Here is a 16,421-nt window from a genome sequence, read left to right on the forward strand (position 1 = left end):
TTAGTATCTCCTTTAAGAATACAGATCTTTGTGAGTATGGTAGAGAATATGATGCTTTATGTCTGCTTGTTCGGTCTGAACATGAGGCATGGGATGTTGGGGCAAGTTTCCAACTCTGATGTAATGCAATAGCCTGAATACCACTGTACTGAATGGGAATTTGGCTAATCCTCAGTATCCACTTGACCGGTCCCCTTTGCCTCTGCAGACAGGAAGTTATGCTAATGATAATGAGCTGGCAGGAAGTGATCCGTTTTGACCTAACTGAAGCTAAACTCTGCCTTATCTCACTCTCTGGCCAACATTCCTCTCTGCCCTCACCCTCTCATTTCTTTCTTGTTCCTGAAGATTAAATGTGAAGTTGTAGGACATCGCTGACACACGCAGGCTCGCAGTAAAGAGACCGTTTAGATTTTCCAATGCTTGTGTACAGTGCTCTTTCATTACCTGAGCTGACTCTGCAGTTGTAGGAGTCTTGGGAGTTGCCTTGGTTATTGTTACTGTAATTACTCAGGGAACCGTAGTTTTATACCGGTATTAAGTGACGTTTTGGACCCCCGGGAGCTGGGGAAACTAGCTGTAAAGATGGTTTTGACATATCATCACCTTATAAAGGTAATATGGTAAAGCATTCATGTGGAGTCATGTTTATGGCTGCCTGATGATGCAAGTCCAACACTCATTTTAACTCCATTTTGGTCTCCATCAACTACTGACAAAAAAGCTCTTGAGCTGCTAGGTGCTTCTCGCTGAAAACAGCTCCCAAACTCCACTGATAAGAACAACAGAAAAGTTGTGGGCAGTAAAAAAAACAATAAGTCATAAAAAAAGTCAATAGAGATGGGTGGAACTGCAGAAATATCTGGGGTGTGTTATTATAGGCAACCCTTTTATTTGCCTGTCATTTGCTCCATTGCTTGTATAAAATATTGATTGCAGCAGCTTTAATTACAGCTCGCTGTTATTTGGGGTTTGGGGCTTTGACAAAGAATACAGTGAGACTATTTAAATGTAGCAACAATCAAAGATGTTTCCATTACATTTATTCCAAGGTGTGTCTTTCAAGACATGCGTGAGCAATAATACAATTCATTAGTGAGGACACACACAGCTGATAAGAAACATCTACTGACAGGGTTTCTGTGTCAATGTAATGAAGGTACTTGATCTGTCTGGGACTCGCTTTCGAGTCTGAATCTTTAGGTGATTTTAGACAGTGAGCGGTTGCTTTTGCGCTGGCCACACAGCAGTTTTAATATTCTGCATTTAGATATACAGCTCCGGGAAAAATTAAGAGACTACTCTCTTTTTAAATTTTTCTTAAATCTTTATCTCTACATGTATGGCAGCCATTCCAGTGTGTGTTGAATTCCAAAACAGAGAAAAATGTGCAGTAGTTTATAGAATACAATAATAAAAATTAAAAAATCATTTAACTCAAACACATATCTACAAATAGTAAAACCAGAGAAACTGATAATGTCGCAGTGGTTTCTTAATTTTTTCCAGAGCTGTATATATATATATATGGCTGGCAGCAGGGAGTGACAGTGCCACTGGTTACCTGGCTCGCACCCACTGCAATCTCAGGAAAAGCTAGAGACAGCGGGGTGTAGTAGCCGTTGGGCGACAGCCGGGGTGGCTACATTGGAGCTCTGTTTACAAATGAAAAGCATGTCCATGGATAGTTTAATCCAAATATAGGTCAGGCATCTCTTTCAGGTACCCTGCTCTGCTCGGTCTATCTGCCCTTATCTAACAATGCCATGCACAAGTCAATGCAGGTTGACACAATCACAGTAAATCAGTTCATCCCACCACCCCGCCTACACACACTCAATCACAATTACAACACACCAAGGTAAGCCTAGTTTATACTTGTGCAAAGCAAATTATAATTCAAGTTATTTGCTAAATGCAGCAGGCACCTAGGTATAAAAATCCAGAGGTGCACGGAGCCGTGATTAATGCAAAATAAGTGATGACGTTACATTGTGCCGGGAACACTATAGCGCTTAAACAAGATTTTGGTATTCGAGTAATTGCTCAGCAATCTGATTGTTCAGAGCTGAGCCAGCCTTTGTCTTAATGAAGCTCTCACACACACTGGTGTCATCCTACTGTAGGTGTCCGAGTAGCTGACAAGATATTAAATTAATTAAAAAGCAATAAAACACAAAAAATATATAATGCTCTGTACCTTTTAGAATGACAGAGGGAGGTTTCAATAAAAATGGTGGGTTCCATCCTTTTTTTTTTACTTTATTGAAAGCTGTAACATTCTTAAAAGGAGCTTACAAGTATGGAAAGCTTATTAGCAAACTGACTAAATGATGTCAGTTACACAGCAATATCTTTGGTTGGCTAGCATAGCTTCCCTTAGCTCCTGGTCTAAAAAGACAGCAGCATTAAAGCCTCTTAGTGCATTGACATTAGTAATGCAAGGATAAGGTTTATTGATCAGGAATTGCATTTTTAAATTGTAGTAGCACTGTAAATGTGTCACTTTGATCTACATGAACCCCTCCTCAGTGCTGGTCTAGCAAGAGCACATAGCTCCTGATATTAGCCTGTTTATCTCCATTCTTCATCAGCATACAGAACTCCTTTCATTAGGATTTAACAATGCAACAGGAGGAGACAGGCCCACAGCGGTCCGTCTCAACCTGTGCGTGTGTGTTCTGCCAGGAGAACGCAGCAGCCAGGTACAAAGTTACCCCCCAGCTCTGTTTATTTCACATCCTGCTCTGTTGGGGAGACGGAAAAAGTTTGGCAGAAGTGCTGCAATCTTTCCATTTCACAAACTGCACACAGGCTCAGTCAAGTACAGGTGAAGATGTCTTTTAAAAAACGGGGCGGGGCTGCTGAGAAACAGCTGACAAAATATGATTATACATTTTTAAAAATAGTCACAAAGTCTCATCTGCTTAACTGGTGGAATGTTTGAGGGTTTCAACACACTCACATTGATACCAAGTGGAATTGATCTTGTTTAAACATGAGTGAAAATGCACTTAAGCTGCCTCTACACACAAGAAGAACATCATCACAGAAGTTAGGATTTAAAGACGAGATAAATAAGAAAACCGTATGCAAATCACAAAGAGAGTTTATCGGGACATTATGAAGAATAATGGGGGAACTCAGTCGGATTCACCAGTGCTACCTTCAGGGTCTCTGTCCTCATTCAGTCAAAAATCTCTGATATCAATTCATTTGACTGAATACAGTTACAAAATTAGAGGGATTGATTTTTGTTTTCCTCACATTATCCTTGTCAATACAATAAATAAGAGGATCTGTACCAAACAAGGTTTTTTTATTAATTCTGTAATTTAAAGTTTATTGGCCGCAGCACAACAATTCTTCATTCCGATATTTAGAATATTTTGCCATATTGCAGTTATGGTATTTCACTAGTCTGTGTTGCAATTTTGCTTAAATTTAAGTAACTGTTGAGCCCTATAGCTAACTAAAGTAGATGGCAGCATGTCACTGTAACTGCTCCATGTGACTTCCCTGGATTTATTATTATTTATCAGTTATCATGCGTCTGCTGCCGGTGACTGATCATGAGGGGTTTTGTCAAAACTGCAGAGAGATTACCTTTTGGGGGGAATTTCATTACAGTGCACAGTGAGAGAGTTTACAGCAGGCAGTTTATTGTTGACATCATCTAACTTCACAGCCTGCTGAGGGACCATTTCACATAATAACCCTCATCTCAGGAACGATAATGACACGGGAGGGCTCTGCGTTTAAAGCACACTTAACACTACAATTGTCAAATAACAGCAATTGTAGTGTTAACCCTGTGAAACATTTAGGTGGATTAGTCTATCAATAGAAAATGTATCGTCAACCACTTTGAAATCTAAAACGAAAGTTACAATAGTGCAAAAAAATACCTTTTCCTCCTCTCACATCTGGAGATTTTAAACTTTTTGCTGTTTTATTACTTATATTTAAAAAGTTAAAAAATACATTTTAAAGTGAAAATCTTTGGGTTGGACTGATGGACCGTTGGGCATCTAAAGCACCTTAGACTTTGAGAAACTGGGATGGACATTTTCACTTTTTTTGCATATTTTATAGACATAATCAATAATTGATAAATCTAGAAAATAATCAATACATCAATCAATAATGATTATAATTGTTATTTGCAGTCCTACTTAGTATAATGTGGGTAACACCTAGCTTGGGGCATCAATGCATTTTTGTCAAGCGAGCAAAAGATAATTAAAAGAGAAGTGAAACGAGGTGTGGAAAGCATGGTTCAATAAGGGCAGGACATTTTAAAGTTCAGAGTAAAGTGGTGAAAGGACACAGAAAAGAGCTGAGAGCAGAGAAAAAGGGAGGGCCCTCATGCTTAATGCTGAGCAGGGATGGCAGTTTTGTCATTTGTGGTGAGGGTTGCTGCTGGGTGTGCCCATTTTCTGCAATGAAAAGAGGAAGTAGAAGAAGAGAGCGCGCTTCCCTCTCATCTTCAGATTAAAATGACTCAACAGGAGCAGGATGACGGTGAGTCAGCTGAAGGAGGGGCAAACAGGCAGACTCATGGTGCCTGGTACTGTACCATGAATAATAAGAAGCTCTGCTGATGGTGTGATCTGTCCTCATTTGCTCCACCTCACTCTCTGCTCTGATGGAGTTTGGGGAAGGTATGTGGCCATAAGGAAATGTTTGTCACCATTACCCTGACCGAAATATTTGCGATGTACATGATATTATGCCTTTATTATAAAGAAATGCTTAAAACTCTTGAAAAGGCAATGAAACCTACTGTAACCCCTTAACCTTACATTTAAGGGCCTAGGACACACATGTTTCAATGAAGATCCTTTTAAATGACATTTAAATAATATTTAATAACGTATTCATAAACCATAACTTCCCCCAGTGCAGTACCAAGTGAGGATAGTCAACATTTCCCCGATATCATTTAATTTATTACAGGCCTCTAACCAAAAACTTGTTCAAACTCTTCAGGAATCATTCCTTCACCTCTCTAAAGGGAGTGTTTTCTTTGTAATCGTCGATAATATATTATTAGGCCCTATCCTAAATTCCGGGAATCTTTGTATGAGGTGCAGACAGTGCCATGTCTTCACTTGTTTGCTGTAGCAGGAAGCAACAACATGTGTGTGAAAATAATCCATGAAGTGAGCAACACATTCCCCCAGCAGGGGATGACAGGGACACACTCATGTCTGATTCACACACTCAGTCACTCACCTCTTCAGTCCCTATAACCCGTCTCTGCTGATGAAGGATTCAAAAGGAGACTGCCTTTACTACTGCACTGTGTCTCAATGTGTGTATTTCTGTACATTTGCCATATTGACTGGTTAAGTGTGTCCCAATGCGAAGTAGGGCTAAACAGATTATGAGTACTCAGATGGTGCACTCGTAACGATTAAAAAGTAAAGTGTAGAAAGCTGGACACTTCACACACGCAACGATCGCCAGTTACGCTAACGGCCCTTACAGTCACTGCGGTAAAGCAGCACTTTACAAATAAAAGTTATACATTTGTTTTTTTAAATATTTGAAATGTACCACTTCACTGGTGTGTTCTTTTCCTTTGGTTAATTGAGCAATCTTGACGGATTTCCTGACATGAACAATAATGTTGCTAGTCAGCTAGGTAGCTAAAAGCGACAATCGTCACTTCCAATGATTTCTAATTGTTGAAAGTGTACGACATGCAGTGCACTAAAGGAAGTATCCGCGCTGAGACACAGCACAAACCTCAGTCACCCTTACGCCATAAGAATTTAATTAAAGGTATAATATAACATGTCTGCATCAAAATATCGACCTACGCTATATCATTTGACGAGTTGTTTACTTTTATTATGCCAAATGTTTCAAACAATTTTCCTATCTAGTAGAGCTGTTATTGTAATCAAGATCCGTTTCATCTGGTCTCCAGTTTTGAAGTCTAGCACCTGAGCATGAGTCAGTGTAGTCTACCTTACTTTTGATCTTGTTTTAAGCCACATTTTTACCTTATACCATAAACTGAAGGTGAGTCAGCATTAGCAGCAGTCGAGAAGCGTGTTAGCAATGCCAATTTTTTATGTGAAACTGCTTTATTCAGTGTTTATACTGGATTTAATCAACAGATTTGTTTGATTTGGAGAGGAGGAGAACTCTGAAGTTAATGTTGAAAAATACATCTCCCATGATGCCAAGGCTTCTCCTTCAAAACGCCACCAAACTCGATCTTATGGTATTGCGTTAGCATTATTGACACCTTGTGGCAAAAATCACATATTGTGTGTTTAATATAACATTTGGGAACAAATCCATCAAGGAGCCTAGAGAGCCACTGCAGAGGAAATCTGTTGTGTATAGGTAGAGGCTAAATCTAAATTTCTTCGTTCTTTAGCGACTCAGCAGAACAATACTTTATTTCACTGTCAGTCTAGTAAACAGCTGCAGAGTCACCATTGTTGAGAGCAGGTATGCAGCTGCATGTAGGCAAAGCCCATTAAACTCAGAGTCACTGAGTGTGAGCCAAGTCCTGCTAATGCTGGGAGACCCAGCCAGCCACAGCCCACTGCACGACATGAGCACAGACAATAGCCCTGTGTGTGTGTGTGTGTGTGTGTGTGTGTGTGTGTGTGTGTGTGTGTGTGTGTGTGTGTGTGTGTGTGTGTGTGTGTGTGTGTGTGTGTGTGTGGAATCAGCTCTCCTATCCAACTAGGCCTGAATTACATCCTGACCCACAAGGTTTAGCTCAATCCGGCCCCGGCTCAGGCAGCAGGGGAGCACAGAAAGCCTGGGGCCCCTCAGCACAGAGAGAGACCCCCCCCCCCCCCCCCCAAACAAGCCACCTCAAAAGTGGACAGCCAGAGACAAAAGCACCAGGGAAACGCCTGCTCTGCTCAACCTCCCTGTACACTTCTGAATTTCTCTCTTTCACAGGAGAAAAAGTGGACTTTCTTTACAAAGTGGCTTTTTTCCTTCTCTCTTTTTTTTGTTCTGGGCAGCAACATACTCAACTGTATTCTCCCTGCAGGCATGTATTCACTTATTTCCATTATCACCATCAATTTGAAGTCTTACTTAGCTGTTACTTAGCACCAATTACTCCTTAAAGAAACACGTAGGCACAGTGGAGAGGAGAGGCCACCTGATGAAGGTGCAGAGGACAACACTCATTCATTGCACTCACCTATGGACACCAGCTTTATGTTCTCCTTGTCCAGGAACTCCAGCGCCACCGACACGTTCTCCAGCTGCATCTGGCGGAAGGTGGGCCTCTGGTTGTACTTTCTGAACATCTTCTTCTGGGACAGGACCTCCAGGAGCCCGATGAGCCGCAGCCCGTCGCCCAGGTCCGTCTGCAGGTTCCCGATCCTCTTGTTGACGCATTTGAGGTGCTCGTTACACCAGCGCGTGAAGGTGTTCTGCTGGATCTTCTTCCACGGCGCGTCCTCGGCCAGGTCCTTCTCCGTGGCGGGCATTTCTGCGTCCTTGTCCGGGGAGACAGCGTTGGGAGCGGGCGCGGCGCTCTGGTGGAGCCGGGGGTGTGCACCACTCATTTTTATGGGCTCGGCTGTCTCTTGGTTCGCTGGCTGAGCTCTGGGTGGAGTCTGGTCTGCTCTGTGTGGCCGCTCCCTCTCTCTCTCTCACTTTCTGCTGTCTGTGTCTGAGGAGAAGAAAGAGAAAGAAAGGAGTGAACACAGAGAGGGACTTATAGCCCGCAGATAAAGATTCTGCTCAGAAAGTAGGCGGTTATTGCAGCAGAAAGGGAGGCATTTTGGGAGAAATGTGATCTGCTCGCACACGGAGGATGTTACACTTTTTTATGTCCCACTGAAAACTCACTCACATTCAAACTACATCTTAAACATGGCAGTCTTTTACTTGGGACCGACAGAGGGAAGAGAACAAACAGCATACTCCTCACCACACAAAATACCACAACAGTACACTCTGATGGATCCAACTTTACAATACTTGAAAGAGAAGTACAATTTCTGTAGTGAATATAATGTATCATTACTTTCCTAAACGTTCTTAGCCCCTGTAAGCAAGTAGATGTGTAGAACTGTACTTAAGTACACTTTTGAGGGTCTTGTACTTTACCTGAATATTTGAGTTTGTTTTACTTTTTACTTCTACTCCACTAAAATTCAGAGGTAAGTCTTTTACTTTTACTCCTCTACATGTATTTAATCCCTTTAGTTACTTTACAGATCTGGATTAATGCTGTGAAATATAATCAGCCCTTAAATCAGACTTAGTTCACCTGGAGTAAATCCAGCAGCTACCCTGCAGTATACAAAGCCATTCAAACTAGCTGCACCTTTACCAGCTCTGAGAACACTTTAATGATCAATAATTATAAAACATGTCAGAGATATTATTCTGAAATGGACCAATCAAACAATGACTACTTTTACTGTCGCTACTTTAAGTACATTTAGATGAGAGTACTTTCTACCTTTACTGGAGGAACATTTTGAATGCAGGACTTTTAATGTGACAGAGTATTCCTACACTCTGAGATCTGAGTACTTCTACTTTTACTCAAGTACAAGATCTGAGTACTTCTACTTTTGGACAAGCGAGGACTTTTAGTTAAGTGCAATAATCAGTAAATGTACTTCATTACATTCCCCCCCTGACTGTGCTGATGTGTTCTGAGCTGGAAAAACAAGGTCACACGGCTGCTGGTAAAAGTGGATCTCATTTTAATTACATTATATACTGCTGGGAAGCGAAATGCATTATAATCAGCTTTCATGTTTTAGTTGATTTATATCTTGCACTAATAATCTAAACCTGCAGTAGTAACTTCCTGTAAGTGTTAGGGATTAAAAAGTATCAAATGTAGAGGAATAGAAGTGTAAAGCATCATAAAATGAAAATACTCAAGTAAAGTACAACCATTTCTTCTTAAGTACTTGAGTAAAAGTACTTAAGTACCATCCAGATAAAATTGCATTCCACCCCCGCCTGTGATTAGCTCATCATATGTTGATGAGTCCCAGGAGGCAGAAAAGACATATTTGAGAAACCCAGCAGGATAAAAAAGACGTCACACAGTTATGCTTGTTTTCTCCTTTTTTTGTGCACACATTTAGATTTCTTTTTTCAGTTTGTCACAAACTAACTGTACACAAAGTAGATAATGAAGCTATAAGTTGGCAAACATCTTATTCCAGGTGCTTTGCACATGTTTACACTGTCAACAGAAAGCCCCTGGGATTCTAAAAGAGGGACTCAGCCAACTTTGCATGTGACGATCAGTTTATTATGTGAAAACAGTTATATATTTTCTTCTGTGGCTATGCAGAGGTCTTACATTCTGAAGGGGGGACTTTAATGTTGCGCCATTTGCCCAAATTTGGATCGTTTTTATTTGCCCAGTCAATGTACAGACTGTACAAACATTAGATTTCACTTGCCAGCAACATACATTGACTGTGTGTGTGTGTGTGTGTGTGTGTGTGTGTGTGTGTGTGTGTGTGTGTGTGTGTGTGTGTGTGTGTGTGTGTGTGTGTGTGTGTGTGTGTGTGTCTGTGGGCGTGTGTAGGACAGCTCATCCTCTGTCTGATCTCAGAACTCATCAGGGAACTAGTCCTTTCTCTATTTTCCCTTCAGCTTCTCCCATTGTTGCTCTTGTCTGTGTGTATCAATGCAGCATATCCATAAAGGGATTAACTCAAAGTATTTGCTAATATTTTAAACATTTTAATGACTCGTCTGAATATGACATGTTACCGTGGCATTATGGTTACTTTTGGTTCCAGAATTTTGAAAGCTTGTTTGCAGAAAAGTCAATGTATCTCAAACTCTGCTACCTTCAATTTGAACATTGTTTTTTAAACAACTTATTCACAAGTCCCTTAATGTTCTGAAACTGCAATACTTCATTGCTGGAGTGCATCTTTAACATGACTTACTCATTTATTTATTTATAAAATTGCATTTTTTAACAACAGAAACTGTAATTTCTTTAAAATCATTTTCCTTCTGTGAGTAAGAGTGGCTGTAAAGACAGAGAGAGCTTTTTGACTAAACAAGGAGCTCAGTGCCCGGAGCCACAGTGTGGCCCGGAGCCACCAAGAATGTTCTGTGTGTGTGTGTGTGTGTGTGTGTGTGTGTGTGTGTGTGTGTGTGTGTGTGTGTGTGTGTGTGTGTGTGTCTGGTCAAGGGAGAATCTTAAGAATCCCACTCTCTCCAATAACAACCCTGGGGTCCCAAGCCTTAATTACACCCCAATAAAAGAGTGGTATTTCTACACACACACACACACACACACACACACACACACACACACACACACACACACACACACACACAAACTCACACGTACACACACAAACACAAAAAATCAGCAACAGCTTGCTTTTACATCATTAAAAATAATAAAACAATAGATTTCTATAATCCAGTCCCTGTAGGTCCATCATTTCTATTCATTATTTATCGATTGCAGCAACAGTTTACAGGCGTTGGCCATAATTAAAATAGAAAACATATGACTGTATGGGGAGTGTGGCAGAGCAGGAACACAGGTCAGATTAATTGAAAAGGAGAAGTGAGCAGTGGCGGCTGGCCAATAGAGGGCGCTAGGGCGCCGCCCCACCACTCACCTCACCACATTTCCTTGAATAAGACATAAAAAAACTAAATAAAAATGAAATAATAAAATAAAAATATTTCGAAATATATGTATATATTTTTTTAGATGTGCAAGATAAATATTTCATAGTTAATGATGAGTAAAGTTGTTTCGTTCGTTGACATTGTCTGATTGGTGACGTATTTCCGCCCTGGGGCGCAGGAATCTTTGCCCATAGACTCTCGTTAAAAGTTGTACATGCGCAGTAGCTTCTCTTCAATACAAGAGATAGGACGATGTTGGGGCGCACCTCTCCTGCGCCCCGAGCTGAATGCAGCTGGATTTGGCGGCGGGGCTGACGTCACAGCCTTCTGTCATAAAGTATGTGTATTGTCCATGTTATATATGATATATATTATTTAAATATATAGAGATAGAGATATATCTAGAGCAGTGGCGGCTGGTGAAAAAAAATCTTGGTGGGGCTAGTGTGCCAACAGATTTCCCTGCCTAATCTAGCATAAGCATTCAAATGAACAGTCGGAAAATGACTACAGTTCCGCAATAATAATTTAATTTCACAGTTTCCAGCTTCATAGAAAAAGTAACAATTTACAGCTTTATTAGACTTTATGCTATCAAATACTATACAATACAATCAAGGGATAAATTAACAACAAGGGTATGATTTCAGCTGAATCTATACAAATCAACAGTGAGTGAGTGAATGAGTGAGTGTGGGTTGAGAAGAGAGAATGAAACAGAACTTTCCTATTCAAATGTAACATATACAAAGAATTTAGAACCAAGTTATTTTCAAAATTTTTTACATAAACAGATTATTTTAATACCCTCTCTCAAGGGAAAATGCATTTACTTGGAGAAAACAGCATCAGTGCCATACAGTTGTCATTGCATGTCACAGCCTGAGAGAAACAACAAAGCGTCGTAGCGCGTATTTTTTCCCCACGTAGCGTAGGACAGAGTCTGGGAGTCGCACTACGAAAAAAAACTATCGCTGGCTCCTTATGTAGCTACAGCAATCCTAAACCTTCACGCATTTTACGTAGCAGTTGGGGCTAAATTTCCAGCGCCCCACCGGCGTTACATTTGGCGACGTTGATAGGCCAATTATTCATAATTTCCCCCTAGCAACAATAACCGGATTGGCTGTTTAGCTGCCGGTCAGGGGCACTTTGCCGATCGCCCCATGAGAGAATGATACACTGTCTGTCAGTGGAAATTCACTGTTTAATGAGTGTTAGTTGGTGGAAATGTTGTTTAAATGATTTAAATTGCATGTAGGCACACACACTATTAAGTAAAACTGACATTGATTTAAAAAAAATATGCAAAAAATATTTTTTCCCCTCAACAGCTGGTGGGGCAGAGCCCCAGCGCCCCCTATGGGCCAGCCGCCTCTGATCTAGAGATAGATAGAGAGATATAGAGATAGATAGAGATATTTATTATATATGTATATTGGCCATCTGTATAGTAATATAGCACTTCTGTATATTTGTTCATACTACATCTGTTTATACTATGCCCATTATTCCCACCTCTTTATACTGCCCTTATCTTTACATAATCACTCTTAACTGCATATACTGTACATACTCTATATATCGCACTTGTTTCTCTTTGCACTTCTATCTATCTATCTATAATGTTGTTTTTGTTGTTTTCATTTATGTAAATACACTCGTTTGATACCTTAGTACATGTATGCATGCTTTTTAAAAAATGTTTATACATTTTGGGGTTATAGCCCCCCCTGGAGAAAACTCCACCAGCCGCCACTGGAAGTGAGGCATGTGAGACAGAACACACAAAGACAGAGTGAGTGGACACAATGAAAGAGAAATGTTTTGAACACTATAGCAATAAAGTTCTTCCTGTCAGTGAGTAAGGGCTGAGAGAAGCGGTGAAATATTCACTCCGGGGCGGCCTATTGTTTCAATGGAATTTACCAAATAAACAGGCGACGGAGCAGGCGGGGGACACATGAAGTCTCGGGGTCTGAAGATCTAACGCCTCTCTGCTTATCATCTGGCTCCCTCTGCTGATTCTTTGTGGTGCTACATTCCCCAGTTTTTTAAATACATTTTCTTTCTCCTCTCACGCTTCTCATGTCACACCTTCACTTTCTAAATGTACCCACTATTGTCTCTCACTGTCACCTGTAATCTGGACGCGTTCTGGGCAAGTTTCGATGGAATTATTTAACACCCAATTAGGTTTTTGCAAATCATCACTCATCTACTTGGTTATTTCGTTTCATAAAGGCGGTTCTTAGTGGTAAATTAGCCAATGGTTAAGACAGACGTCATATAATCATAATTCCATATATAAAAACTCCATATAATATACACTTCTGAGGGAAATATTGTACTTTTTCCACTACTCCACTATATATATTTACCTGATTGATTGTTGTAGCATTATAATATCTTTTTATTTGGTGCTTTACTATTTAACTGTATCATATACAATGCTTAACCGACTGCACATTGACACATTCCAATATATTTATAAGAATATCCAATAGAACAATATAATGTAGTACTCTGAAAGGTCACATTTTGAGTGGATTTTTCTCATCATCCACAGGGCTTTTAATTTGAAAGTATTGAGTTTGTATGTTTATTTTGGAATCAACAGCCAATGGGAAAACTCCAACACCAATTATGTGCCTTTCTCACTCCTTTGCTCTCTCAGTAAGCCAGGAAGAGGCTAAGGGTTAGTCCCTGCAGATAAAAAGTATTTTAGAAGTTTATAAACATTTCATATGTTAGTATAAGTGTAAGTGGTGCTAACATTTTAGGAAACTTAGCTAAATCCAAGGGTGAGCAGAATAACAGAGCTAAAGCCTACACTGTTGTTTCACATTGAGCTTACTAATAGTCTTTTAGCTGAGTGCAACAGCGGTATAATCTTCACTTCCTGGATGCAAGGGTGTAGTAGGTGTGAAGTTAAAAGGGCGCTAGTGTTCCTTCAATATGTCTGTCAGGCCAAGTCATTGCTTTGCAATTCACAAGTAATTATCAAATATTTGAAATCAAGTCCAAAATCAAGACCGACACGTTCTAAGTCAAGTTCTAAGTCAGGTCAGAGGTCAAGTTCCAATTCAACCTGATGAGTCCCAGATCCATAATGTCTGTCCCAGATCTAGTCCCTTATCAAGACTGTGAAGTTACACGTAAAGCCCCAAGTTCCTTAAATAAGATGTTTTAAGTCAAATGGTTGAAGCCCACATGAAGTCCATGTCATTGCAAGTCTTTTTTAATTCAGTCCAAGTCACATCACTCTCAACAAATAAGTGACATTAGTCTGATTCAAGTCCAGGTCATGTGACTCGAGTCCACGCCTCTGCTGTCAGATAGGAATGAAGTATTGAGAAAGTAAGTGCAGCCTGAAACAAAAGGGCCTATTTTGAAGAGCAAATACCATGTGATGCTATGTGATCATATTACACATCAGATACACTTCTGAATATGAACGATTAGGAATGAAGAGACCATGTGATGTATATTAGATATATTAAGTTAGACACTGTGAGACTTATTCAAACTGTTCATTATTGAGAACAATGCAGATTTCCTGCCTTACAGTACCAGTGTGCATGCCAACCGCTTCTTAACATTCACTCTCCACACCCCATCAACCACAACCTGAGCAGAAAGGATGTGAGAAGAACGCTGCCCCCCCCCAACCACATAACATGCATAGAGAGTGGAGAGAGAGCAAGTCAGATGCACAGATTACAGCAAAGTTATGGCTTTCCCCTTAATGTGTGTGTGTGTGTGTGTGTGTGTGTGTGTGTGTGTGTGTGTGTGTGTGTGTGTGTGTGTGTGTGTGTGTGTGTGTGTGTGTGTGTGTGTGTGTGTGTTTGTGGGCTTTTGGTGGCACTTGTTATGTGAAAGTAGGCCACTTAGTGTCAAATAAGGACAGGTTTGGTCTGCAGGTTTTCTAACACCTTTTTCCTTATGCCTCTCGGCTCGGATCACATCTTTATTTCAGAGCTGTCAAGAAGTTGCAACAGCTCATGAAATGCCTCTCAAACATTTAGCCAACATACAACTTCCAAAACCTACAATCTGAAAACACACATTTGTTCTCAACTCTGTAATAAATGAAGGGTGTACAGGAATGTTATGACCAACGTGTGAAACTGTGCCAGAAAGGTTTGGAAACTGCACTCAATTTGAGAATAAAACGCACATTCCAGTGTTTCAGCCTCATTACCAAAGAAAATAAACTTCTTATATACAGTCAGTTTGACCATGTAACAATGTTCATGACAGCATGAAACTTATCGTATTAGATTTACCTGATTAGTATCACAATCAGCTTTATTGGCTACGACCAGTGGCGGTGCGTCAATAGTGGGCGCTTGGGCGCCGCCCACCCTGACTTTTTGAGTTAAAAAACGTTATATATACAACATAATTGAAATAAGAAATGTACCGTGTTTATGGGTTAAATGTGTATGGGAGACCACTGTCAAGAACCGCTAAAATGTGTCCGGACATAATATATTGCCATTCGCCTTTTCTGAGAATAGGCAGGTCGGCTACCGTCCGTGGGCGCCGATAACATGGGAGTCTATGGGAGAGCTTATACTTTTCTCAGTCATTTTAGCAAGGATAGCTTTTCATTGGAGGATGAAACTTAGATCTGTGGGCGCAAATCTTTGCGCCCACAGCCAATGGCATTGTTTCTTAGTTCAATGTGACATTCTTAGATACGCGATTGGACTATTTCGGCGAATCAGCATCGTTATCATTCCCTAACCACAAGCGTAAAGAGCAGCACCGTAGCTAGCTGAAACTTAGATTGAGTGAATATGGCGACATCGATGGCTGAGAACTCCGTGCAAGCTCTACTTAAAACACCGTTTCATCGACTATCAGATGTCGAAAAGAAGAAATTGAAAGACTTGGGACCCGAGCGTCCGGATTTAAACATTCAACAGACGACCACTGATCGCGGGAGAACCTACACTCGGACTTTCTCCTCAAACTTGTATGCTAAGCGGAATTGGTTAGCTGGTTGTACAGTGAGCAATGCCTTTTTTTGTTTCCCTTGTCTGTTATTTCAAAGTCCTGGGACTGAAACACTTTGGACTACAACCGGGATGAAGGATCTAAAGCACTTCACACAAAAATGTAAGAAGCACGAATGTGGCCGCAGCCACCTAACCAACTGTCTTAAGCTAAACCTCTAAAAAAGTGCTATTTAAACCGTGCCGCCCAACTGCGCCCCCCCAAAAAAATGTTCACCAGCCGCCACTGGCTACGACCAAGCACAGGAATCCTTTTGCTCTGCTGTACACAGTAACAACATCAACAGCTACACTTATATCACCTCTACATCGATAAAATTAAATAAATTCAACATTTTGTTCACCTTTTTAAACACTCACAGTGACTAGAATTATCCCAAACATATTTCTCTGATGTTTTAGAAGATTGAAGTACCTTTGGTAACGTATCAATAATAACATGTATCATTAAGGCATCACACCTTTATATATTCTGTCAGGCTATAAGCTGCGTATAGACACAGTGGTTAAACTGAAACGTCGACTTTAACAGTGGTTAAAGTCAATGTTTCATGCTGTCATTTATTACAGAGTTGAGAACAAATGTGTGTTATTTATTGTTTTCAAATAACCTAATTCAGTTATGCGAAATCTGTTGAAACAACACATGTATTTAAAGCCAATGTTTCAGTGCATCTTTAAATATTCTTTTCTTGAGAAATTCTATAAAAAATGTTTTATGTTGAATAATTTCTGTCTCTGCACCACATATGTCCTGTCTGCCTA

The 16,421-nt window shown here is 40.4% G+C and overlaps 1 protein-coding gene across 3 annotated transcripts in view; it reads right to left on the reverse strand.

The window, feature by feature from the left end:
• flna (filamin A, alpha (actin binding protein 280)) overlaps window positions 1-16,421 on the reverse strand; it is a 57,717-nt gene that overhangs the window by 40,431 nt on the left and 865 nt on the right. For all 3 annotated transcript variants that reach the window (XM_063879020.1, XM_063878848.1, XM_063878929.1), the window contains exon 2: window positions 7,187-7,663. In XM_063879020.1, the coding sequence (XP_063735090.1) occupies window positions 7,187-7,556 (370 nt within the window). In that variant the 5' untranslated portion in view covers window positions 7,557-7,663. The remainder of the gene's footprint in view (window positions 1-7,186; window positions 7,664-16,421) is intronic.

This window comes from Eleginops maclovinus, chromosome 1 (genome assembly GCF_036324505.1).
Source record: "Eleginops maclovinus isolate JMC-PN-2008 ecotype Puerto Natales chromosome 1, JC_Emac_rtc_rv5, whole genome shotgun sequence".
Lineage (NCBI taxonomy): Eukaryota > Metazoa > Chordata > Actinopteri > Perciformes > Eleginopidae > Eleginops > Eleginops maclovinus.